Below are 25,407 nucleotides of genomic sequence, written 5' to 3'. Positions count from 1 at the left end.
CACTCTCCATCCCAACCCACCAGCCCACCCGTGGACCTCCTCCCCATGTCATCGTGAAATTGGCGAATAGAGTCTCTGGCCATCCCTTTCCCACCTTTCTCATCACAACACTTCTCGGGAGATCTTCACTCATCCTCATTCGCATTGCGAAGGGCGCGGATTTCTCTACAGCGGTGCCATGGTTTCCGCCCCCTCCAGTCGGCATGCTGCCGAGGAGGAGGCGCGCGCCGAAGTCGACGTCCTCAAGTCGCATCTCGACAAAAGAGCCCAGCTGACCAAGAAGATCGAGGCCCAGCTGTCTCGGGTGCAAGGCACGGGCAAGCGCCTCAACGAAGCGGTTGGCCCTCTCAACGGGGAGACGAAGCAGCTGCAGGTCTTCTGCAATAGTACGTGATGTGTTGCGAGAGGCCCACAATACCGCACAGTCGGCGCATTGCACTCTGACAACCAGTCCATTTACAGACATCGACGGTGTACTCGCTGCCATTGGCCGATTGCGCCAACAGTCCGACAGCAAAAATGACGAAGAGCAGATCATTCGCATGGGGCCAGAGAAGGCCGGCCTTTCCAACTACCTCAGCTCGCTCAAACGTTTGAACAAGGCACTGGCCGACATGAAAGCCTCGAATCTACGATCTACACAGCAGACGACCTCAGACCTCCAGCGGTTGATTAAGTCCGGGAATACGCAACTCGAGGCTTACTTCGACAAGATGCTGCGAAGCGAAACTCCACGGTCCATCGAGCCGCTCCATTACATCACCAAGCAGCAACCTTTCCCTGTGCTGTCCCAGGACAAGAATACGAGATTGGGCTTGTTGAATTCGTACATCGCAGGTGCTCACCGGGAGAGCGGCGTCATGCAGGAGTCTCCATCAGCTAAGATTTATGCCGAGGTCCGCGGGCCGTACCTGACAGCAACGTTGGTGAATCTGGCGTCGGCAAGTGTGAATACTGCGAAGAGGAAAGACTCATCATCAAATTATCGTGCCGGAACAAGCGGCATCAGTACTTATGCGCAAGCAATGGAAGGCTTGTTCTTGGCCGAGTATGAGATAATATGTCGCATCTTCACAAGAGAGGACTGGGGCCCAGTGTTCCAAGCAACCTGCCAGGCGCCTCTCGCTGAACTCGCCCGCACCTTGCGAGAGCTGAACATTCACATCAGAAGCCATCTCAACACCGATTGCTTTTTGGCATACGAAATAGTGGAAGTCATGTCAAGTCTTTCCAACAACCTGGAGTCAACAACGGGAGAACTGAAGGCGTCGCTCGCAGCAGCGCTTAAGCCCGTTAAGGAGACAGCCAAGTCATCCTTGGCTGAACTCTTGGAAGCGTTGCAAATGAAAATCAACAGCCTGCAAATGCTGCCCGCGGATGGGGCTCCCGTGCCCGTTGTGTCAGATACCATGCAAAGATTACAAACGATGGCGAACTTCCTGCGGCCCATGTCGATTATCATGGTATCTATTGGCGACGGGGGTTGGAAGTCGTCCGCGGCGGCAGCAAGGAATGCTGGGGATAGCGTACCTAACCTGGCGTCTTTTGACGTGAGCGCTGATGGAACGGAGATCTTCGCCAATTATTGCGCGGACACCATTGAGACCCTTTTCTCGTCGCTAGATTCGCGTGCCAGAGCTCTATTCGGGAGGAAACCAGTGGTGGGGGTCTTTATGGCCAACAATATCGTCATCGCGGAGCGCATGATTCGGGACTCTGAACTGGCGCCTATGTTACAACAGAAGCTCCCAGGCGTTATTGATAATTGGCGGAAAAAGGCGAACGCCACCTACACGGACGTGTGCAAGGACGTGTCGGTTCATCTTCTGGACGTTATTCATACCTCTCGCGCGAACCGGCCCACGTCTGGACAGGGTATTGTGGACTCAGCGTCTATCATGAAGGGGCTATCATCCAAAGATCGGGAGAAGATCAAGGACAAATTCCAGGCGTTCAATGCTAGCTTTGAAGACATGGTCGCGAAGCACAAGCAGTACAGCATGGAGCCTGAGGTACGGCGAATGTTTGCCAAAGCAGTGCAGCAGACTGTTGAGCCGCTATACAACCGGTTCTGGGACCGGTACCACGAGGTCGACAAGGGCAAAGGCAAATATGTCAAGTTTGACAAGTCGAGCATTGCGGCAGTTTTTCACACCCTCTACTAGCTGGCCTTGGATCTGCCTGGGCACTCGGTGTATCACGTTTAATCGAATAATACCCCATCTTTTCTCCAGCATTTCTCCCACTGTATCTTGCCTTGCAGAAGCAAAGCGCGCGGGATAAAGTGACTGTATGCACGCGTGAAGAAGCAACCGAGGTAGGTTCCGGCTTTGAACGGGGGGTTACCATGACGGACACCCACGGACACCGTACCCATGATTGAGAAAATCGCTCAACAGACTATGGGCGTCCATGATGCCGTGATGCCCGTGTCACAGGATCAAGGCCATCAGTAGCTTGCAATGCCTCGTCCTCTGCAGCCTGCCTAGTGCTGACATCTTCACCAATGTGTTGGCTGGCTCTAGTTTCCTCGTCATTTGTGATATCTGCTACCCTGTCAGCCTGTGCGGCGGTTTAGGAATACCAAGCCTGCGGCCGGCTTTTCCCTTCACCTAGTCCTCTTCCACCTATCGTGCCCGGTCTGTCGCCCGGCTCGCTGGGTAAGCTGTCCCAGGCAACAGGTCCCACAGTAAGGTGAGAGAGAGGGGTGGGAGCTCACAGTGCCGTTGCCGTTTCCGCCATTCGACCGAGCGTATGCATAATGCATGGCCGAGCTGCCGGTGTGTCTTCATGAGGAAAGGCCTGGGTGCGGTGCGCTGGCCGCCTGCTCGGCCCAGCCTTGCATTCGCAGGGTGGGGGTCAAGCCGCTGTTGGGCAGGGCGCAGGCGGACGATGAGAGGGAGGGCGAAGGGCTCGTCGGACAGGCAGAAGGCAGGCAGGCAGGCTAGGCAGAGGTGGTGGGCGTAGCGGTGCATCTCATGGCTTCTCTGCAGCCAGTGAGGGCACTTGCCGTGGCCGAGGAGGCTCAAGCTCATTGGGAGAACAGTGATCGTGACACAGCATTAGAAAAATCAGCACTTATGTGAGAGGAGAGACGTATCAGATTCCGCAGCCGTGTCATCATCGTGGTGGTCATGGCCTGACATGACATCGCACATCAGCCATTTCACAGTATCATTTTTGCTTTTTCTTGCCAGCCTCCCGCGATGATTTCCGCAGCGGCGTCTCATAATCGACGGTACGATACGCTGATCATTGCCCGTAAAAGCTACAAAGAGGGGGGGAGGAGGTAACCCGCTCGCAGGCAAAGCTTCACAGGAACCGAAATGATCCACCCTCCAATATGATGGTTATAACAACTGATGCTGCTTAATACGCATACATGTATGCATCCCAACTTCCTAATACTCCCAAGACGCCGATTTATCCATGAACGATAACCCCTCCCGAAGCCTCCCAAACCATTCGACGTGACCAATCATGAGTCAGTCGGTTCCCGAAAAGAAAGAGAAATAAAGAACTCCCGCGCAAAGCGATGGTGATAGGGGTATAAAAAAAGATGCCTCGCTGGCTAGCAGCGGGATAGCGTGAGAATGGAACGAGGTCGAGCGAGCAACTCCTGCCGAGACGGGGTCTGTGCCAGGGTGAGAGAGTGTGTGGTGAGAATCTGCCCCGGCCATGCCTGCATGCATAGAACTACATGCAACAGTAGACTGCCTTGCGCCGCCCTGGCCTGCATTGGTGTCCGTCCGCGTACGTAGAAGTCGGGCGAAGCTAGGCCACGGCGATGCCTCCCAGGGGCGGCACTGGTACAGCCATGCTCGCTCGACGGACAGGCAGATAAACAGGCAGAGCCACGCGTAGCCCTCAATCTCGGGAAAGACGGGGTTAGGGGGCGGTGAGGCGCGTGTCGAAGCGAGATTTGAAGGTGAGGAGGAAAAACGCCGTACGCGTGATACGGGGTTCAACGACCGGAGAGGGCAGAGAGAGGCCCTGCGGTGGAGCAGCGAGGACTGGCAATGGCGCATCAGGGCCCCCTGCGAACGAGGGGGAGGTGGTTTTTTGCTTCCTGTCGAGCAACGTCGAAGGTTGGTCGCATGGTTACACCGACCGCAGATGCTCGACCAGGAGGCGGAAAGATCTCTGGCCGGCCAGTGGCAGCTCAGGGGCCGGCTGCAGGACTAAGGCAGGCGCAGGCTTGCCCTGGTCGAGGCGATGCGGCTCGCCCAGAACGGCGGGATGGCGACCAGGGGTGCGCGGGACGAAGGAGGGAAAAAGAAAAGGAAGAAAAAAAGGACCGTGAATGCAGGGCCTTAATGGGGACACCGAGGGCAGTAGTATGAGCTGCCGGAGCAGTAGTCGTGGGTACCTTATCCGTAGTCAGCAAAAAGGAATATTGTGGTGTTTACTGAGGGGACTAGATGCGTACCGAAGTCGGCTGCCTTACAGCAGGTCGAGCAGCAGTGGACGACAAGCTCGGTATGTTCCTTGACGGACATGTTGGCCACGGGTTTGTGTGGTGTGAAGTCAATTGAGGTGCGTTTGCCAGATAGCTAGGGCCGCTGTGTGTGCAGTAGACGCGGTTGTTGTGGTGCGAGGTGACAGCAAATATATATATTTGTGTGTATATATATCTGTGTACAAGTGCTTGAAGGAACTTCGAATGACTCTTTGAGGTGGTGGTGGGTCTCTCAGCTTTTGAGCAGTCGCGCAATAGGGTAGAAGATTGTGGTGACTGGCGATGGAGAAGAAAGCAGCACTACAAAAGCCAAACACGGAGTGAGGGTGAGGCCGAGGGCGAGGGCCGGCTGAGACTTATACAAGAATTTTTTCTTCCCTCCCCTTCCATGTGTGAGATGTGAAATGAGGCGATGCAACGATCACCGAGCAGAAGAGACTGGGCCGCAGGCGGCCGATCGGTGTGTGCAGTCCGTGCAACGTGCAAAGTGGGAGGGGGGTACCGATCAACACTCGAGTTGGGTGGGCAAGACGGGACGGGACAGGACATGACCAAGGCGTGGGCTGACTATAGATACGTACATATAGGCGAAGTAAGGTTTATTAGGTCTTGCAAAAATGCCCTTGAATTAGTCGAAAGGGGGAAAATTCTCTCGAAGCACCCTCAACAACAACGACCAAGGGGTACAAAGCCCACCCCAGCCCTCACCCTCGCCCTCGCCCATGCCCTCGCCTTCCAGCGCCAAACGCCAACGCGGACGGGGCCGGGGCTAGGGCCCTGTCATGTCACCCTTGGTTCTCTCGTCCATCGGGATTGCGTTTGCGTTTTGCGATGTTGGGAGACGTGCCGGGACATCGAGGGGAGATTGCACCTCCATGGACAAAAAAAGAACAAGCGTCATCCATGTGTGTGCTGTTGGAGGGATATGTACTCCGTAGACGCACACTGAGTTTGTGGTTTTTTTATTGCATGCATGCATGTAAGTCTGTGTACATACAGTAACCTACACATGTACTCTCCCTCTACTGCATACATGCATACTACAATATGTGAAATTCGTGGCCTCAGCTGCTCAAAGAAAGCAAATCCTGACGGATCTGTTGTGCGACGTCCAGCTGAGAAGAAACAGCCACAGCCTCTGCAATGTCTGCATGCAGGACAGCGGCGGTGAGACTCACAAACTGGCAGACTCGGCGGATCGGTGACGGGTCTGGTGCGAGCTACATGGATGCCTGGATAGCCTTGCTGAAGTATCTGCCTGCTAACCTAGACTACCTACACTGCGAGGCGGTGGCAGGACTTTGGACGTCGGGCGCGTAATATGCGTATCGTATCCGTATCGCATGCTCCTTCGGGCCAACAGCAGGCTGTGCCCATCATCCCGAGGACCTTGAAGGGCAAAGTCCTAGGGCAGACTGCGATCGCGTTTCATCCATCGTCTGACTGGACGAGACGCTTGGCTGGTTCGGTAGTCACTGGGCGAGTCTACCCGGATGACACCCGTTGTCGTCGTAGTCGTCGTCGTCCTCCAGCTTCAGGTGCGTCAACATATCCCACCCCCCGGTCTCGGATCAGCTTACGTACTCTGCGAGGGCGGCGATCTTGATACAACTGCAGGTATGGCGTTGCCCCGTCCCGCTCTGTCTTGCCCTGTCTTGCTTTGTCTCACGACTCGTTCGATTTGTGGCATTGAAACGGCACCGATCAGTGTCAGATTGACATTGCGTGGGGAGACCCCGCCAGAAGCAACTCTTCGAAAGGATGTTTTCGTCTCTCTTGCCCTGGTGGCTGTGGATCTCCCTTTTCTCCGGGATCCGGGGTGCTCGGTCCTGTCCGTTCTAGAACAGTCCTTGTTCATCAAGCCCGGACGGACAACCACCTCCTCTCATTCATCCATGACCCATCAACAATCCATCACTCATCGATCGCGGCAACTGGTCGTCGTTTCCAGTTCATCCGAGAATGCCGGGCTTCTTCCACGCCTCGGCAACTCACTTCTCCAACGTGCCAACGTGTGCTGCAGCTTCTCCTCCCGCGCAATATGACAGCATGCTCAACGTCGTCGAATGAGACGTGCAGGTCCTTGGACCGTGTGACCAGCACGTGGGATTCCTGGTCGTTTGCTGCATAATGATACCACCCTCCCCTGTGAGAGATCTTGCAGCCACCTTATTTCCATCTTGGCGCCACTCTCTAAGGCATTGTGAAGATGACTCCGAACGACGGATATGGACAGGGAAGGTCGATCAATCGAATTCGTATGGAAGGGCCTTCTATCTTCTAGACCCTGAACCACGTTACATGCACCTCAAGGCTACCTCGTGGCACCTTGTCAAGCTGTCGGAAAGAAACCTGGAAGAGTTCCTCAAACCCGCCACGAAAGCTGATACGCAATTCATGTGAATTACTTACCGTAAACAATTTTTCCTCACATCCCACTCGATGAAACTGTCAAAGACGACTCGAAAGCGGTAATGCAAGCGCGGGCTCCTGTCAAACCAGGCCTAGATTCTCTGCGGACGCGTCTCAAAGATTATTGCGCCATTGCCAGGGTAGCTCCCTGAGAACGGGGAATTCGGCAGCCAAGCGGAACCGGAATAGAAATTAGCTGCGGTGCCAGCCTGGTATTTTCGGGGCGTTAACAGACCACATCCCCGTTCAAGATTGACGATGGAGACCCGGATTGTTCGTGGTCGCGAGCCGGCATTGTTGACGTCGAAACGTCCTAACATCCTCAAAGCGCCCTCCGAGTGGCGTGATTATTTGACTTCATTCCGCTCCTATCCAAGCTTTTGACAGACTACTATTCGTCCTCCTGCAATTTTCCGCGCTTGGTCTGAGAGAAGCGGGCAAAGTCGAGGAATTGTGGCCCAGCTTTTAATGAGTACACTGTTCAGGGGCTTTCATGGACACCTGAAATAGAGTGGAAGACGTGAAGTATTTTCCTTGCTAATCACTTGGACTGTACAATATTTCTCGGTCGTCAAGCATTTATTGTGTGGTGACATCTATTCCGGCTGGAACCACCATCTGGTCGAAGATACCATTAATCACGACTTGTGACTCAGAGATCGAAGGTCGATTTTCTATAGAGTGAAAAGGCCGCTGTGGGATAAGCTACTCCAGCATGGAGCAGCGTCGTGACTACTCATTTCCGCGATACGTGTCACCTTGATCGTCACCTACTCACTTTCCTGCTTTCTTGGCTTCCATATATGCCTTGCAAGCTATGATCCAGCATCGTTTGTGTTCACTCTCACAACCCAATCGGGTACCGTCCAGGGGTCTAAGGGCTCCACGGCGACGTCGACTGCGCTCTCAGCCTTTCTAGGCCATCCTGGTCCAGGCATCATCTGGAACGACTGAACGCCTCCTAGGGCCGGAGTTCGCAGCTTCATCAACTTGGGACACTAGCTGGAGCCTAGCGCTCTCGCCTCCCAAAGGGTCGGAACTATGCCGTTTTCTTCCAAGCTTGGCGAACGGCAAGTGGGATCTCAGGGGGGTTCGGTAAATTGGCTTGTCATGCTGCATCGGCAGACGCGAATTTTGTGACAAAGCCTATGGACGCGTCCAGAATCCCGTGGTTCGATTCAAAAATCGGCACTATGGCTTTTGCAAAATGGGTCTCGTTATTGCTGTCTTGTAGGGCTCGACCAGGCGCGAGTTTGCGAGTTCAAAGCGTTTGCGCTTTAATGAGGCTTTCACTCAGTAGAAGTGAACCTTGGGACTGCGCCTGAAATTGTGATCCAGACAGCTACAGGAATCAAGGGCTTGCATGAGTGATACTTTGTCATTGAAGCATCGCATCAATTACTGGACGGGGAAGCAATTCGCCAGAGAGCCGGCGTGCTTCAAATGTCGGCCGTCGAGACATTGAGTCATGTCTGGCCGAGAGCTATCTTAGGTAACGTTCCCTATTCCAAGGATATTAATAAGTCATGATGTTCATCCCATCCCGTCTTCAACTTCTAAACAATGATTTCTCGGCCATCGGCGACAAAAACTGTCGCTATAGAATGTCGACAGGACAGGGTATGCAAGGCACCTATATAGTCTAGAAAGTGACTGCATATTTGCGCCAAAGTGTCCCGAGACTTATACAGTCGCCCAGCACACTCTTCACTGTAAAAGTCAAAGTTGTTTCCTGTATTTATACTAACTGAAAACCCCAAATTGTCGCGCAGATCTTTAGGTAATCAATAATAAGTTTGTGCTTTGGCTCGGACCGTGGGTATGCGCCATTGATTTCTCGCAGCTTTAGCAATAGACAGAAGTTCAAACACAGTGTTCATGCCTTCCTATTCTTCAGTTATGGTAATCCGAGGCTCGATAAATATCTCCTCGCATCGCCCACGGAATTGAAGCTCTTCCCCCTATTGCCGATGTCTCCGAGCTCAAGTATCTCCGAGATAAACTATACTCGTCCGCCACTACCAGCAAAGCCTGACACGGACCGAGGACGTCGGACTTGCGGAGGTAAAAGAAGGACCGGGCGTCCCGACACCGCGAATATATCTCCCGACTTGGCTCTTGATGCTAAAACATCTTTAAAAGCAGATGATATTGATTACATATACTCCGAAGTTATCGTTGAACTACTATTCTTACGTATAGACATTGGACAGAATGGCAACGACAGAAAACGTAAAGCCGGCGGGCCCATACAAGCTGGTGACTGTTAACACCGCTCCTGAACGAGCAAAGAAACTATGCGGAAGGCTGTGCGAAGAGATGAGACGCACACATCACATTGATTATGTCGCCAATACAACCAGTAAGAATTCGGGATATTTAAAAGCGAACGCAGCAGTGCGTTTAAGCTGACCAATTATAACCAGGTATCGAAGGCGTGAGAGCTTTGGTGGAGGAACATAAGCCAAATCTGATGGTACGTTCTTCGTGACTTCATGCTCACAACGAGGTTCTTGACCCAATGGCACACACATCGGTCAAACCACTTTCCATGGGGCCCAGTCGCTAAAGGAAACTGTCCATCCCAGTTTACGGCTTCAATGTGGACTCCTGAGGAGGCAGCACAAGCTGTTTCTATTGCAAGAGAGATAATGCCAGATATCAAAGTTATGACCTTGCCAAAAGGCTTACAGGTCGAGAAGGGCCCAGAAGGTGTGATAGAATATGGATTGGCCCATTTACCGGGGATTCTTGACTCTTGATGGAGTGGTCTTGAGTTTGACGGCCTAGCAATTTAATCAAGCGAGACTGGGTCGAGGATGATTTTGCAGTTTGACAGATCTCACCGAAGCATAGAGGAATAGATACACGTGTTAAAAACAGGGTGCTTGTGGATTAGGTACAAGATGTGTGCTGGAAAATATAGAAGTGCATGTTAAACAGATATTGGGGAATTTATTTATGATCATCTCGCTGTCCTGTAAGCCAAATTTGTGAGCAATTACTGAGCTGATCCATGAGGTCTGCGCTCAGAGTCAACAGCGTTTAAATGTCTTAAAAGACCTCGCATCTTTAACGAGTCAAATGTGCTAATGTAGATTTTAAATTGGGCATGAACCAAAGCTCGTTCTAACATAGTGAGTTGGAAACCGAATGTGTTGAATCCAAGCTGTAGCATGACTCTCTTTCCCATCTCCAATCTCATCTATGCTGATCCAGTACTGAATTCTAATCATTTCTCGTCCTCCAAAACATTGACTAAGCTGCCGATGTGGGGCAGTATCTCAACAACGAACTCATCACCCCCGTGCAAGGTCAGCTTGGGGTTGCGGCCCCAACCAATACCCGCGGGCGTACCGGTGATACTGCAGAACATCAAGTCAGAATGATATCAAGGAACGCAACCCTTCTAGAAAATGAAGGGCGGAGAGGAATTGATGCTGCGGGACTTACATGAGGGTACCGGGCAGGAGCGTCGTGCCCTGGGAGCACCAGGCAACCAGCTCTGCCACATCGAAGATGAGGTCGCTTAACGCGGGAAAGTCAGCATGGGCCCTCACGACAAAGCTGTGAGATTAATTCAGAGACTTACTCAAGTCCGCTCTCCTGCACAACCTTGCCATTCAACAGGCCTCTAAGCTTCAACTTGGAGGCGTCCGGGATCGCCTTGGTTGAGACCAGGGTGGGACCAATGGGGCAAGCACCATCGAAGCCCTTGGAGAAGCTCCATTGACTCTGGTTCAACTGGCTCACACGGCTCGAGATGTCGTTGCATGCCGTGTAGCCCAGCACGTAATCAAGAGCTTGCTCCTTGCTCACGTTCTTGGCCGTCTTGCCGATGATCACCGCGAGCTCGCTCTCATAGTCGGCACAGTCGTCCTTGAGTGTGTGCTTAGGGATAACCGTTGGCGCTGGCCAGGGGTCTGCCAGGGAAGTGGCCGGCTTCCTAAAGACTTGTCAGAGAGCTCATAGGATGTAATATGTGCCTCATATCTCACGTACATGAAGACGACCGGAACATCGGGGATTTGCATGCCCACTTCTTTGGCGTGTCCTCTATACTGGGGCGATGTCAGTGATGCATTAAAAAAATTACGATGACACTGAGTTATACAGCAGACATACGTTCAAGCCGATACATCGGACTGTTCCGACCTCATGAGTATCGAGGGGCGACAATACGCGGTCAATGACCTCGACCTTCTCCGTCGCCGACCCAGGATCTAGGACCGATGAGCCGCTGAACACCTTGACTTTGACGTCCTGGCCCTTTCGGACTGCAAGCCCCACGTCGACGGAGGAGTCAACTGGCTCGCCGATGAGAGCGGCACTGCTGCTGCCCTTAGGCACGAATCGGACAACTAGCAGAAGTTAGTGAAAGCTACGCCGGCCTCGGCGATGAGGGAGAGATGGCAGATGAACGTGAGCTTACGGCGATCGAAAGACATTGTCTGTCTGTAAGAATGTGTGGGCCAGTGAGTAAGACGATTTCTTAAGAGGGCGTGTATGCGCATCCGTGGATATGGTGCACTTGAAGGGGGGGAGGATCTCGTATGCAATGGCGTCTTCTTATTAACGCATTGGGAGAAGGCTGTACCGGGATTTGGGGGCCTGTTTAATCCGCAAAGAGAGGGGTGCCAGAAATGTGCCCGAGACGAGACGCTCGCCATACCTGCACAGGCAGTAAAATACCCCACACTTCCGAGAAGCCGGAGCTCCGAGACGGAACCTGCAGCAGCGGGCCGGCGCGATGTCGCTGCGGGATCTTTCTGGTCAATACACAGGCTGACTGATTAACATGTATATTACATGCCTTACAGCCCATTACGTCGATTCCGTGCCAAGCCTGCACGTCTGTTTGTGATTTCACAATGTATACCGGGCCAGCCAATGTCACGAGAAGCACGAAAGAATATGTCCAAACCAGGCCTAGAGTGTCCGAAGATGCTGTTGTCGGTCCTGTACTGTGAACAGTAGATCGCCAGTATTCTCGCTCTGTCCATGCTTTGAAGCAACAAAAAAAAACCAACCAAAACCGAAACGGCATCGGCGAGAGTGAAAATGAGAAGATCTTCGGGGGCGGGATCGATGTTTGAGCCACTGCCAGATTTCTCGCCCTTTTGTTCAGCGGGCGCTTTTGATCTGGCTTGATTTCAGTTTCATAGGGAGCGGATGATCTGACTGTCTTCTTTAAAAGCCACCCGGAACGCCGCACAGTGTCCCTCATCCTAACCACCAAATTATTGGTCAAAGTGCGGGATGTCTACCATATGCTATTTGCAGGCCCTGCGATGTCTATAGGTATCATCAAGGGCAGCTTGGCAAGCGGGAGACGTGTCGGTTGGGGTGCGACAGAGCCGTCCCAGCGAGTTCATTCATCTTTTGACAGTGCTCTGCCCTGACAGTAAATGAGGCGCGTTTCGAAGACAAGTGGCCAGCGCAGCCAATTGGAAGTATCTCCAGCAGGATGTATCACATATGGCTTTCCCTCCACATCAAGCATGCATCCATTCAGCCAATGCGGTGATCTCTTTGGCTTGGCTTTACTCAGTCCCACAGTCACATGGCAGGGAGCACAGTTTGATGTAGACGATTCGAGCTGTATGCCATGACATGTTGTCTTTGGTTGATAGTCTGCCAGCATGAATGGTAACCAATCGTTTGGATTTGTGTGTGTGCACCATCTTGTGTTGGTGGTTTCTGACAACAAATGCTATAGTAGCATATGCCGCACACGTGATAATTTGGAGATCATGACTCTGGCAGGAAGAGCAGTGTATATATGATACGTCTAGTCGCTAGACACCTTGACGATGCCCAAGACCCCAGGTGACGCGGGTCGCAGAATAGGCTACAGCATGCGCCGCACGGTTGACGCAAGCACGGCAAGGTTAGTAAAGACCCAGCAGACAGGTTCTCAAGAACAGTAGGTACTAGACTAAATCTGTGCGGCGGTCGCAGGAACGGTCCCGCCAATCTGCAAACCCGTCAGCCACTGGTTCATGTGTTTTCGAACTATGGCTCCACGGTAGTCCGAGTCGGAGCTCATGGCTATGATTTACATTGTACCTGCCAGCCACCGGTGGTGTCGCCTCTACAGCCCAGCTGTCTAGCGTCTAGCGTACGCGACAAAAGAACGAAAGTAGAGCCCCAGACACACAAGTCTGAAGGTGAATGTTCGATGGGCTGCTGGTTGCGTGGGACTGTCTTGTGAAAATGCGGCGCAGGGTTGCAATGGCGGCTAAGGAACCAGCTGGAAGCCAGTGAGACGGGTTGATCCCAGCAAGAAAGGGAGCTCCCGAGCGGTGGTCGTGTCCAACGACGCCTCCGTCACTGCCTAAGACAGTCGAGCATTTGTGCCGTCGGGCGGCTATGACTTGGGGACTCCAGTCCTCTATCTGTTTCGGTGCATCATCGTCAAATCAATGCCTGCCCATTAATCGTCAAGAAAACAACCCAAAGCCACAGCGAAACCATAAGCCCAGTTCTCGCCACTTGCATTTGGACAGCTCCGCGACTCTGGAGTGTGACCCCACACCACCGCTGCAAGTCGCACAGGAAGCGGGTACGTACCGCGCCAGCTACGCAGTCTCCTGTGTTTGCGTTTGGCGTTTGGACCCAGCAGCCCACTGATGTACACTGCAATACAGCACGATACGACCGTCCATCCAGCCCACGAGCAGCTAGCCAGCAACACCCTGCACTACCCTCCACGCCCTGCGCTGCGCCCAACAAAACAAGCGTCCCGTCGTTATGAGATTGACGAAAGAGCCTCTTCCCGTTCAAACTTTGGGCTGAAAGCTCTCTCGACAACCTCGGAAGGGCGACCTGCCCCGTCCTCTTTGGCTGCAAGCTCTGGTCTTCGGCTTCGACGACCCCGCCCCTCTAATCCTCCTCCTCCGGTCACCAGTCGCCATCGACCAACATGGCCCAGATCCCCATGATATCGGTGCCTCTCAAGGCCACCAACGAGATTGACTGGATACACCCCCTGAAACACTACATACAGCACACCTATGGTGACGATCCCGAGAGATATGCTGAGGAATGCGCCACCTTGAACCGCCTCCGGCAGGATATGAGAGGCGCCGGCAAAGACAGCACCGCTGGGAGGGACCTGCTCTACAGATATTATGGCCAGCTCGAGCTGCTCGACTTGCGCTTCCCCGTCGATGAACAGCACATCAAGATCTCTTTCACATGGTGTGTGGTTTATCCATGCGTGGCCGGGCCCCGGCTGACATGCGGCTAACGTCTCTGCCAGGTTCGATGCTTTTACACACAAGCCCACCTCCCAGTACTCCTTAGCCTTCGAGAAAGCCTCCATCATATTCAACATTTCCGCCGTCCTATCCTGTCATGCCGCGAATCAGCCCAGGTCGGAGGAGTCGGGCTTGAAGACCGCCTACCATTCGTTCCAGGCGTCCGCCGGCATGTTCAGTTACATCAACGAGAACTTCCTCCATGCACCGTCCGTGGATCTGAGCCGTGATACCGTCAAGACACTCATCGCTATCACGCTTGCCCAGGCCCAGGAGGTGTTCCTGGAGAAGCAGATAGCTGACCAGAAGAAGGTTGGGCTTTTGGCCAAGCTTGCCAGTCAAGCAGGCACTCTATATAGCCAGTCTATTGAGGGCGTCCAGGAGAACGTGACCAAGGCAATTTTCGAGAAGGTTTGGCTTCTGATGGTCCAGGTAGGAGCCACTTGTCCCTTGGTTGGCACGTCACCCTGCAAGCTGGTCTTGCTAATCACGCACGGCAGATAAAAGCAAATCTGTTGAACTCCATGGCCCATTACTTCCAGGCATTGGCAGATGACGATGCTAATGCCCATGGTGTTGCGGTCGGTAGACTTCAAGCTGCTGAGACCCTGGCGAAGGAAGCAACCAAGGGGGCCTCGAGCTTTCCCGGATTTGTCCCCCCAAGCTCGAATCTCCAAGCGGACTGCGGCAGTCTCCTCGTTGAGCACACGAAGCGGCATCTTTCGGCTGTCCAGGAGAAATTGAAGGAGCTAGCCAAGGATAATGACTACATTTATCACCAGAATGTTCCTCCAGAGGCTAGTCTTGCTCCAGTGGCCAAACTACCAGCCGCAAAACCCATACCAGTCTCAGAGCTATATGCCGGCCAGGATATTCAGCGCATCACCGGTCCTGACCTGTTCTCAAAAATCGTACCCATTGCGGTGACAGAATCCGCGAGTCTGTATGATGAAGAGAAGGCGAAACTTATCAGGGCAGAGACGGAACGTGTTGACTTGGCAAACAGCGAGATGGCTGCGAGTTTGGATTACCTGAGGCTCCCAGGAGCATTGCAGGTGCTGAAAGGCGGATTTGACCATGACATACTTCCGGACGAGGATTTCCGTACCTGGTGCGACGATGTCGCAGGACACGAGAACCCACGCCTGATTTTCGAAACCCTGAGATCCGAGAGAGATTCCACCATTTCCATATTGGACAAGTGCTCCCAGCAGTTGGACATGGAAGAAGGCGTCTGCGAGAAGATGCGTTCGAAATACGACAGCGAATGGACACAGCAACCCAGCGGGCGACTTACTACAACACTGAGGAGCGACGTTCGGAACTACCGCGAGGCTCTGAATGAAGCCTCGAAGAGCGATTCGCAGCTTGCCTCAAAGCTGGGACAAAACCAAGATGTTTTTGACGAGATGCGTTCTGCGGCTCAGCATGGAGAAGTCGACGCGCTATTTCAAAAGGTCGTCAGCAAGGTACGCGGGAAATCAAGTGGTGTGGGAAGCCCTGCAACAGAGCCGAATCTCCTGGATGCAGATTTCGATGACAGTGGACCGAGTGTCATGGACCAAATTAAGAAGGTCGAGGAAACTTTGAAGAAGTTGAACTTGATTAAAAGGGAGCGTAATCAGGTTCTTAAGGATCTCAAGGAGAAGGCAAGTCTGCCTCGTACTTTTGGTTCATTGGCTCTCACTAACGGGAAATAGGTCCACAACGACGACATCTCCCAGATTCTGATTTTGAACAAGAAGTCGATAGCAAACTACGAGAATCAGCTTTTCCAACAGGAACTAGAAAAGTTCCGGCCCCACCAGACTCGTCTGCTTCAAGCAAACCACAAACAGTCAGCTCTGATGAAAGAGCTTTCCATGACATTCAACAATCTTTTGCAGGACAAACGCGTCAGGTCAGAGCAAAGCAAATACGAGGCCATTCAAAGGCAACGGGCCTCAGTTGTTGGGAAGTACAAGCGAGCGTATCAGGAGTTTTTAGATCTCGAGGCAGGCCTGCAGAGTGCAAAGAGATGGTATGCGGAGATGAAGGAGACAGTCGAGAGCCTCGAGAAGAACGTGGAGTCTTTTGTCAACAACCGCCGTTCTGAAGGGGCTCAGCTCCTAAACCAGATTGAGCAGGAGCGCGCTGCGAACAAGAGTGCGCAAGCCTCACTTGAGCAGGAACGTCTCCGCGGCTTGATGGAGAGAATGTCGATGGAACCACCTCCCTCATCGCCACCGAACCCAGCGGATTCAAAACGACCTACGCCATCCCCCTTAAATTTCAACAACAATGTTCCCAGATACCCACAAACCAACTTTGCCGGCCAGTATCAAGTACCAACCTCACCGCCACCTTCTCAGACCCAAATGCCTCAATATCAAAGCCCCTACAACCCGAGCACATACGGGCGCACGCCAGGACCTACATCCCCTCCGCCGACGCAAACGAGTTTCGGGTCAGCCGCCGGCATGCGACCTGGGCCTACATCACCGCCGCCTACGCAGACAAGTTTTGGACAGTCTTCAAGGCCATACAGCACCTATGGAAATCCTCTCGCCCCGACGGCGACGCCATCGCAGAGTTATGTTCCCCCGGGATTTGTACCGCCTCCTCCTCCGCCTGGCCCACCGCCACTGGGCCCCCAGCAGACGGTTCATTACGGAGCAAGCAATTATGGATATCCGGCACAACAGCCGCCTCCTCAACAGCAACCGCAGAGTCAAGCAGACCCATGGGCTGGCTTGAATGCATGGAAATGAGCCTTTGTGGTAGGAATGGTCGAAGGGAACGATTGTTCCCAACACCCCTGAATGCGAGGAAGCTGCTGCTGCTGACCTGGCGAGTTCTTCTCCCCCACTTGAGCAATAATAAGCAAGGGACTCGAATCACGAACTTGCTCGGACTTCACGGAGCGGATGGACACAGGATGACAATAATAGTGTGTTCGGGGACAGCGATTATACAGGAACGTTGCAGGGTGAATGTGAGACGAAGGCAGGATTAAAATTTGAATGAGATGCTTTTATGCACAACCTTTGGCCATGCGTACCATCCACCGACGGCTTGGTCTTCTGAAATCAGTGTGTTCGCCTCGAGCTCATTGCTCTCGTCTGAGTCCGAAACTCCGACCTCGAGTCGACTGTGTCTGGCCGATTTCCTCGTAAAAGTAAATTTCACATACCTAATAGCTCACAGGGCTGCAGAGAGACAGACTTGTACAACTTTCTGCCAGCCATGGAACCCCTCCATGCAGACCTGATCTGTCAGGGGTTGCAAATTTGCAGGGATGTTAATGGAATCTGGCGAGAGCTATCTCTAAAAACGCCAATCCCCACCAAAGATAGCGTCAGATAAAGGTCGCGACTGTTAGTGAAGCCACTTTACGCGCCTGGACGCGGTCGACCCAATCGACTTCGCGTCGACGCGTTCCAAAAAGTCGCAAGCGCCTGTCTCTTTCTCTTCTCAATGAACAGCCTCTACAAACCTTCCACCCCCTCCACTCCTGCACACTTCCCGGCACCAGCTTTCCACCCGCCTCAGCTTGCCGTCTTAATTGTGTGAATTTGGATTGAGCACGACATCATGGACAGTTTTATGCTGCGCGATGAGGCCGCGCGCGATCGAGTGCGCCAGGCCGAAGAGTTCCTCGATCCACGTTCGTGCTGCCCCCACCAGATGGAGAGCCCCTTACCTACACTCGCCGATTCGATTGCTGACTGACATTGACAGATGACCAAAATGTGCGAAGCTACAGGTCCGACATCATCCTGATGCTGCAGAAGAACCAGAGGAGATTGGTAGTCAACATAGACCATGTCCGCGACCACAACCCACAAATTGCAGAGGGGCTCCTCGTGGAGCCCTTCGACTACACTCTCGCCTTCAACCATGCCCTCAAACAAATTGTCAAGACAATCCCACAGGCGCGCCCAGACCAGACCGATGATGAAGTCATGTACTACTGTGCCTGGGCTGGCAGCTTCGGACTGCACGCCTGCAACCCGCGCACCCTTTCCGCCCACCACCTGAATCATATGGTTTCCATTGAGGGTATCGTGACAAGGTGTTCCCTCATCCGACCCAAGATTGTCAAGAGTGTGCACTACAACGAGGCCGAGAACAAGTTTCACTTCCGGGAATATCGCGACCAGACCATGACCAACGGCGTCACCACAAACAGCGTCTACCCACAAGAAGACGACAAGGGCAACCCGCTGATGACAGAGTACGGCTGGTGCACCTACAGGGACCACCAGAGCATTTCCATACAGGAGATGCCAGAACGAGCCCCGGCTGGGCAGCTGCCTCGTGGTGTCGATGTCATTCTCGATGATGACCTAGTCGACCGGGTCAAGCCTGGTGACCGGATTCAGCTTGTGGGTATTTACAGGACGCTGGGTAACAGGAACGCGAACCACAGCAGCGCTCTGTTCAAAACAATCATACTGGCCAACAACATCGTCCTTCTTGCGTCCAAGTCTGGCGGCGGCATAGCCACAGCCCCAATCACCGATACCGACCTGCGAAATATTAACAAGGTGGCAAAGAGCAAGAATCTGTTCGAGATGCTCTCCCAATCGCTTGCGCCTAGCATCTTCGGCCATGACCACATCAAGAAAGCGATCCTTCTCATGCTCCTGGGTGGCATGGAGAAGAACTTGGAGAACGGCACCCACTTGCGTGGTGATATCAACATCCTCATGGTTGGTGACCCCTCTACCGCCAAGTCACAGCTCTTACGATTCGTCCTCAACACTGCTCCTCTGGCTATTGCGACGACTGGCCGTGGATCTTCAGGTGTAGGTCTGACAGCTGCGGTCACCTCCGACAAGGAGACAGGCGAGCGGCGTCTGGAAGCAGGTGCCATGGTGATGGCCGACCGCGGCGTAGTCTGTATCGATGAGTTCGACAAGATGTCCGACATTGATCGTGTCGCCATCCACGAAGTCATGGAGCAGCAGACTGTCACGATTGCGAAGGCTGGCATCCACACGTCGCTCAACGCACGATGCAGTGTCGTTGCAGCTGCCAATCCCATCTTCGGCCAGTACGATCCCCACAAGGATCCTCACAAAAACATTGCGCTGCCCGACTCGCTTCTCTCGCGTTTCGATCTTCTGTTTGTCGTCACGGACGATATCGAGGACACCCGCGACCGGCAAGTATCGGAGCATGTCCTTCGCATGCATCGATACCGCCAGGCCGGAACAGAAGAGGGCGCACCTGTGCGCGAAAATGTCCAACAGTCCCTCAGCGTTGGTGGTCAGGCGCAAACGGACTCTCAAAAGCCCACCGATGTCTACGAAAAGTACGACGCGATGCTTCACGCCGGCGTCGTTGGCCGCGGCTCCAAGAAGCCCAAGGTCCTCAGTATCCCCTTTATGAAGAAGTATATCCAGTACGCGAAGAACCGCATAAAGCCCGTGCTATCCCAAGATGCCGCGGACCGCATCGCCGATATTTATGTTGGCCTGCGTAATGACGACCTCGAGGGCAACCAGCGTCGTACGAGTCCCATGACGGTTCGTACTCTCGAGACGCTCATCCGTTTGGCAACCGCGCACGCCAAGTCACGTCTGTCGAACCGCGTTGAGGAGCGCGACGCTTTGGCTGCGGAAAGCATCCTGCGATTCGCGCTGTTCAAGGAGGTCGTCGAGGACGAATCCCGCAAGAAGCGCAGGCGGACAACGGCGCAGCCCTTGAGCTCTGACTCAGATGATGACTCCTCGAGTGATGACGACGAAGACGGTGACCAGCGTGCATCAGCACGGAACAGCCGTTCGGCACGCGCATCTGCAAGAGCAAGCCGGGCCAACGGCCGCGGGAGGCAAAATGGCACCAACGGGACCAACGGGCATACCAATGGCACGCATGAGTCCTCAGAACAGCCAGATGATGAAGATGAGGTCGAGGACGCCACGCCCCGACGCTCCAACCGCACGGCCGCCAGCAACGGTCAATCCCAATCACAGTCCAACCTCTCCTTCGCCTCGTCACTACCAGCCTCGCAACTGGAGTCGCAAAGCGCGGGCGAGAGCCAGGACGACGCGCAGCTGGCCAGTGGCGCTGCCGGCCTGAGCCTGGATGCCGAAGCCGCCCCAATCAGCGACGAGCGGTTCTCTGCGTTCAGATCTGCCTTGGGCCCGCTTATGAACACGGATTTGTTCGAAGAGGATGCTGCCGATGTAGATGAGCTCATCAAGAGCGTCAACGCACGAATAGGCTCTCGCAACGGCGGTGAGTTCAGCAAGGAGGAAGGCATCAAGGCGCTGAAGAGGATGGATGAATATGCCATGAGCATCATGTGAGTTATCTTCAAGATTCCAACATCGTTTTCGGTCTTTTGCTAATGGTGAACCACAGGTATACCGACGGACAGCTTGTGTATAAGATCTAATGAGAATGGGGGATGAGGTGGTTGTGCATGATACGGTCTGTCTCTAGGGTGGCTTGTGCAGCATGGTAGTCTTATGTTTGGACGGTTGGTTCCTGGCGTCTGGGTCCGGATGGAAATGACAATGTCCGTTTATGAATATTGGAAGCAACTTGAGTCCCGGTTAAATGTCAGTCTTGGTATGCATCGTGGCAGTAAAGAATTGATTCTGTTTTTGTCGCCACCCAATGTCGGGCAGTAACGATCTCCAAGAACGCCAGTCCAAGTCTATATTGTTTGTCCGCTCAATATCAAACCGTGGTATCGTTCGTATTTTTGGTGCTGACATTCGCCTCCTGCACCATGTATGTGCGTTTTTGAATACCTTCCCCAATCCTTCTAAGGGGCTCACTCCATACCTCACCACCGTGATTTATTCTGCCGGCGTCACAAGACGAGCCTGCAACGCTTCTAGCCTGTCCCACACTCGGGCTCCGTTCCACGTCTCCTCGCCATCATCGTCCCTGCCCAGCTCGGGGACGCCAACCTGCTCGATGGCAAAGCTGGCGGCGATGCTGCCCCAGCACGCCGCCTCCTCCATGGACTTGCTCCTCGCGAGCGCGACGGCCATCCCTCCGAGGAAGGTGTTGCCGCCGCCGGTAGGGTCGACGACCTTCTCGGCGGCGTCGTCCTTGGTGAAGAAGGCGGGTATCCACTTGTCCAGCCCGGGGTCTATCTCGATCTCGTCGTCCTCGTCCTGTATGAAGCTGAACGTCGCGGCCCCGTCGTCGTCGCCGTCAGCCTCGTCGGACTGCTGCAAGAGGCCGGCAAAGAGGCTCATCATGTCGGTGTCAGGCTGCAGGCCGCCGTGCGCGGCGTGCACCTTCTTCCGCCGTTTTGAGCCGTTCTTCTTGGAGTTCTTGCGCCCGCCATTCTTCGCGACTGGGGGTTATTTTTGTTAGTATCTTGTTCCGACACCATCTTCGAAACCACATGGAGAGAGTTAGACTTCATTCCCCGGCTACTTACTATAGCAGCCCTTCTCGCCGGCCCTCACTACAAGAGTGAAGCTCGATAGGGGCATGGAGCCAAGGAGCTGCTCGCAAGCCTGCTCTACGGCGGCGGTGCTGATCTCGCCCGTCTCCGGGTCGACGCCGGAATCGCCCATGAAACCAGCAAGCTCCGAATGATTGGGGCTGCAGACGTCGACAAGGGGAAGACAGTTGGTCAGGTTGAGGAGCTCGTCAGGAGTGCACAGGTCCGGCACCGGCTCCCAGATGATGATGGGCCGCGAGTACCCACCGCGGCCTTCGTCGTCCTCGGGCGGCGCCTCCTCCTTGCGCAGGGTCAGCAGCTCCGTGACCAGCTCCCGGCACCTGGACGGGCTGCAGATGATGTGGAAGGTGCGAGCCTGCAGCAACGGCGAGCCGCTGAGGTCGGACGCCGTCAGGCGCTTCTTGGGCGTGGTGTACTTGAAGGCTCTGGTCTCGTTCTCGTCGACATAGCCGTTCCAGCCGCGGGTGGTGAGCCGTTCCGGATCGTGACGGACGTATGCTGCAGTCTCCCAGCTGTCGATAAGGGTCGTTATCGCCGGGGGGAAGTCTGATCCCTGGTCGATAATCCAGCCGACTGTCTTGGACTGGATGGGCCCCGGGGAGAAGAGACGGGCACCAAGTGCGGCGTAGGAGCCCGCACCGCCTAATACATCCTGTTGGGGAGGCTTGGGCGGCCGGTACTCAATTTCATCTTGGTGACGGATGTCAGCTTCTGGTAGCCCAGAGGCGCGTTCTGGGTCTCGGAAAGGGCCGAGCAGACGTTGCAGCCAAGAAGGATAGGGCTTTCTGAGGTAGTAGTGGCAGAGATAAGAGAGAAAGGCGAAGAGGCTCAGCAAGGCTTGCAGCATCGTGGAGTCGGTCACGACGGAAGTTGCCATTCTGCTGGCATGAGAATGGATGGGCAGGATGACTGAGAAGGAGGCAGGGCCTTCTTTTGCTGGGCCAGGGCCGGCATAAGAGGCATCTCGCGAGCAAGAGAGCAGAAAAGCAAAGCAAAGCAGGCGAATGGGCGAGAGGGCGAGCAGAGAGGTTGGGCGGGTTGGACGGGTTGGACAGCAGCAAGCAAGCAATCAGGTCGAAACACAGGCGGAGGATGTGCGACGGGGTAAGCAGGGAGAGACAAACACATACATACCAATGATAAACATGCCCAAGGTGACGAAATCGACATCCTGGGCAGGGGCGTCGCCATTGGCCGCTGGAGGCAGCTCACCATCAGGCCTGGCAGCAAGCTCATCAGAGGACGACTCGGCCGCCATGACGGGCAGGCTGATTGGAGAGGTGCGGGCGGGTGTACTCAGGCACACGTCTGGGTCTGGGTCTGGGTCTGGGACTGTGTATGTGGATGTGTATGCGTCTGGGCATGTGCATGTGCATGCAATGCACGGGTTGATGGTCGTGTATGATGAGCTGGCAGGAAATGAAGGCGACCTGATGCAAGCTGTAGGGGCGGGAGGCTCATTGGCGAGGCCCAGCCGTGAGCCGTGCTGGGATTTGGGCGAGACGAGACGAGACGAGATGAGATGAGATGACACGACGTCGATGAGGTGTGAGGAGGCAGAGGCAGATGCAGATGCAGAGGCTGAGGCTGAGGCTGAGGCAGAGACAAGAGACAGAAGCAGAGAGACCAGACAGGTGGGCTAGGCTAGGAATAAAGGACTGATAGACGGGCTGGCTGGCGGAAACATTATTGCATCTCTCTCTTTCTCTCTCTCTCTCTCTTGTTCACATGGCCTCGAAGCTGCGCTGTGAAGCCCCAATCTGATCCCAAATCAAATCAGATCTTGGCTGGCCTGGCCTGGCTTGCACGGATTTTGCATTGAGGCGAGCAGCTGACAGTCAGATGCGACGCCCCAAGGTGCCGCCCCTCCTTCCTATCGCATAACCCAGGCACGTCCAGGTGCACAGGCTGCCCAGGGTGCCTGGCTCAGATTCTGTTAGGGACTGCCTGTTTCAGTCTCTGCCCAGCGTGCCTTAACAGCAAGGTGGGCTGCAACCCCCCCCCCCAACCAACCTGTAGTCTACCTATGTAAGGTGGAGGATATTGATGTTGAGCCACTACTGCTGTGCGACGGCCAGGCCGACTGCTGACTGCCTGAGTGCCTCGAGTGCCCTGACAGCAGCAGCAGCAGCAGCAGCAGCAGCAGCAACACACCCTCTAGCCCTACTGTTATGCTACACCAGGCACCGTGCTTCCGAACTGCAATCTGCATAGATTGGGAAGAAGCAACATCGGCGCCGACTCCTTGCTTCTCGTGCCCACCATCCCCGAGCCATCGCAATTTCTTCAAGCCCGTCTGCCAAACTGGAGCCATCAACGTAGTATCTATCGCAGTATGTTTCTGCATGGGCAATTTGCAATCCTACATTACGAGTAGGCCAGACCCACAGCACATGTGTGTCGCTTCGGAAACATCCCGTGCAAGACTACATCACACATGTATGTAGTCAGCCTGCTGTACCCGGGGATGGGGTGGGCAGGCAGGGCAGGGTGGTGAACAAACCTGTCAGGCTCCCTCCCCTCCAAGGATGCTCCTGGCCCAGTCCAGGGGCACCACTACGACTCGGTGACCACAGATTGCAACGTCTGGAAGTCCCAAATACAACATCAGAAGCCGACGACAATGGCTCGGCGAGCGAATCGATTGCCTGGCGGATGTACAATATCAACCCCCCCGCAGTCCCATCCCGAGCCTGCCTTTGACGTCTCCCGATCGAACAAATCAACTGGGCTGGTCAGCGTCCCTGGCTCCAACGGTCCTGCATATGCATTGCCGCAAACCTCGCTGCCCAGGACCACAGTAAACGATTTGCTATATGCACATGTAGTGACCGTCGTGACGGCCTTGGGAGAACAGACGGTGCCACGAGGCAAGATGAGACTCGTTCGTGTACACGCGAGCAGCACGCATGTGCTTACTTGTTCGGTCGAACACACCAGGGTTGAGACAAGCCATATCTATGTGCCATGCGATAGGTTTGCAGATCTCGTCTCAGCCGCCAAGGCCCCGATATCTCTGGGCTGTTCCCCCTCCTCTGCCTGTGCCACTGGCTGTCTCTAGTGGCAATGTCTTCATTGATGGGCAGCGAGAAATCACCTCCACATAACTTTAAAACCCCCTGACCAGGAGGCCAAGGGAAGTGGGAGCATTAGTGCTGTTCGTATCCAAAGGAGACACTAGCAACGACCAGAGTGACCCACGGCCCAAGTCTTTGCCTGGTCACTAGAAACAACATCGACAGCAAGTGTTACGATTCAGGACAGTCAATCGGCTCTTCCATTGGGGCCCACGCTGTTTCCTGCCTGGCGCCTGGGGTACCAACGCCGGGGACAAGTTTCGATTCTTCTCGGAGTCTGCCGTCTCCCTTGGTCTATGCTCTGCCGAATTCTCCTCCCTGGGAGGCCCTGTTTCTTGGGGAACTGTGCTATCTTCGTCGTTGTCCCTCGCTATCTACCGCACCCGGGGGGAATGTGATGATCATTCCCATCCCGTGCATAAGTCCACCACACATAGCACTTTGTTCCTGTGCATAACTTATGCTCTTCCAGCCCCTAGCCCCCAACCTCATGCAGCTAGTCAACAGGAGTGGAAAGTGACGTGTAGCATGACATCGCCGCATGTCGATCCGTATCCGGCCCAAATAGTTTATAAAGTGGACTAGTTGACGGCTGCCCACGGACGACAGGGTTATCTGAGGCCTCGGGTGGGTTGGGGTAGTAAGTAGGAAACGTGGAAGAAACCGAGCCGTTGGACGACAAACTCCGCACTAGCTTCTGGACATGACGCCCGCTTATCTGTCGTCCCCGTGCGGGTCTGGATTGGAATGATCATTGTTAAAGGAATAAGCGGAAGG

General features: G+C 54.3%; 6 protein-coding genes across 6 annotated transcripts; 3 read left to right on the top strand and 3 right to left on the bottom strand.

The window, feature by feature from the left end:
* Positions 1-178: 178 nt before the first annotated feature.
* J7T55_010104 (uncharacterized protein) lies at positions 179-2,165 on the top strand (the record flags this gene model as incomplete). The annotated part of the gene is made up of 2 exons (XM_053131294.1): positions 179-386; positions 463-2,165. 2 exons carry the CDS (start codon positions 179-181, stop codon positions 2,163-2,165), a joined length of 1,911 nt encoding a protein of 636 aa, XP_052990530.1.
* A 462-nt stretch (positions 2,166-2,627) lies between these two features.
* Positions 2,628-3,035, bottom strand: J7T55_010103 (uncharacterized protein; the record flags this gene model as incomplete). Its single annotated transcript, XM_053131293.1, has 1 exon — positions 2,628-3,035. One exon carries the CDS (start codon positions 3,033-3,035, stop codon positions 2,628-2,630), a length of 408 nt encoding a protein of 135 aa, XP_052990529.1.
* A 7,068-nt stretch (positions 3,036-10,103) lies between these two features.
* On the bottom strand, positions 10,104-11,319 carry J7T55_010102 (uncharacterized protein; the record flags this gene model as incomplete). The annotated part of the gene is made up of 6 exons (XM_053131292.1): positions 10,104-10,236; positions 10,325-10,399; positions 10,464-10,817; positions 10,874-10,932; positions 10,997-11,232; positions 11,304-11,319. 6 exons carry the CDS (start codon positions 11,317-11,319, stop codon positions 10,104-10,106), a joined length of 873 nt encoding a protein of 290 aa, XP_052990528.1.
* A 2,477-nt stretch (positions 11,320-13,796) lies between these two features.
* On the top strand, positions 13,797-16,869 carry J7T55_010101 (vacuolar protein-sorting protein BRO1; the record flags this gene model as incomplete). The annotated part of the gene is made up of 6 exons (XM_053131290.1): positions 13,797-14,074; positions 14,136-14,565; positions 14,634-15,758; positions 15,834-16,278; positions 16,452-16,704; positions 16,773-16,869. The coding sequence occupies 6 exons, from the start codon at positions 13,797-13,799 to the stop codon at positions 16,867-16,869; spliced, it is 2,628 nt and encodes an 875-aa protein (XP_052990527.1).
* An 837-nt stretch (positions 16,870-17,706) lies between these two features.
* J7T55_010100 (dna replication licensing factor mcm3) lies at positions 17,707-20,521 on the top strand (the record flags this gene model as incomplete). Its single annotated transcript, XM_053131289.1, has 3 exons — positions 17,707-17,779; positions 17,854-20,428; positions 20,488-20,521. The coding sequence occupies 3 exons, from the start codon at positions 17,707-17,709 to the stop codon at positions 20,519-20,521; spliced, it is 2,682 nt and encodes an 893-aa protein (XP_052990526.1).
* A 409-nt stretch (positions 20,522-20,930) lies between these two features.
* On the bottom strand, positions 20,931-22,811 carry J7T55_010099 (mak32 protein; the record flags this gene model as incomplete). The annotated part of the gene is made up of 3 exons (XM_053131288.1): positions 20,931-21,439; positions 21,527-22,489; positions 22,688-22,811. 3 exons carry the CDS (start codon positions 22,809-22,811, stop codon positions 20,931-20,933), a joined length of 1,596 nt encoding a protein of 531 aa, XP_052990525.1.
* Between the last annotated feature and the right edge of the window lie 2,596 nt (positions 22,812-25,407).

The sequence above is a fragment of the Diaporthe amygdali genome, assembly GCF_026229845.1.
Source record: "Diaporthe amygdali strain CAA958 chromosome Unknown NODE_26_length_719862_cov_65_716256, whole genome shotgun sequence".
NCBI classification, from domain to species: Eukaryota; Fungi; Ascomycota; class Sordariomycetes; order Diaporthales; family Diaporthaceae; genus Diaporthe; species Diaporthe amygdali.
This window is presented reverse-complemented; position numbering and strand designations above follow the sequence as displayed.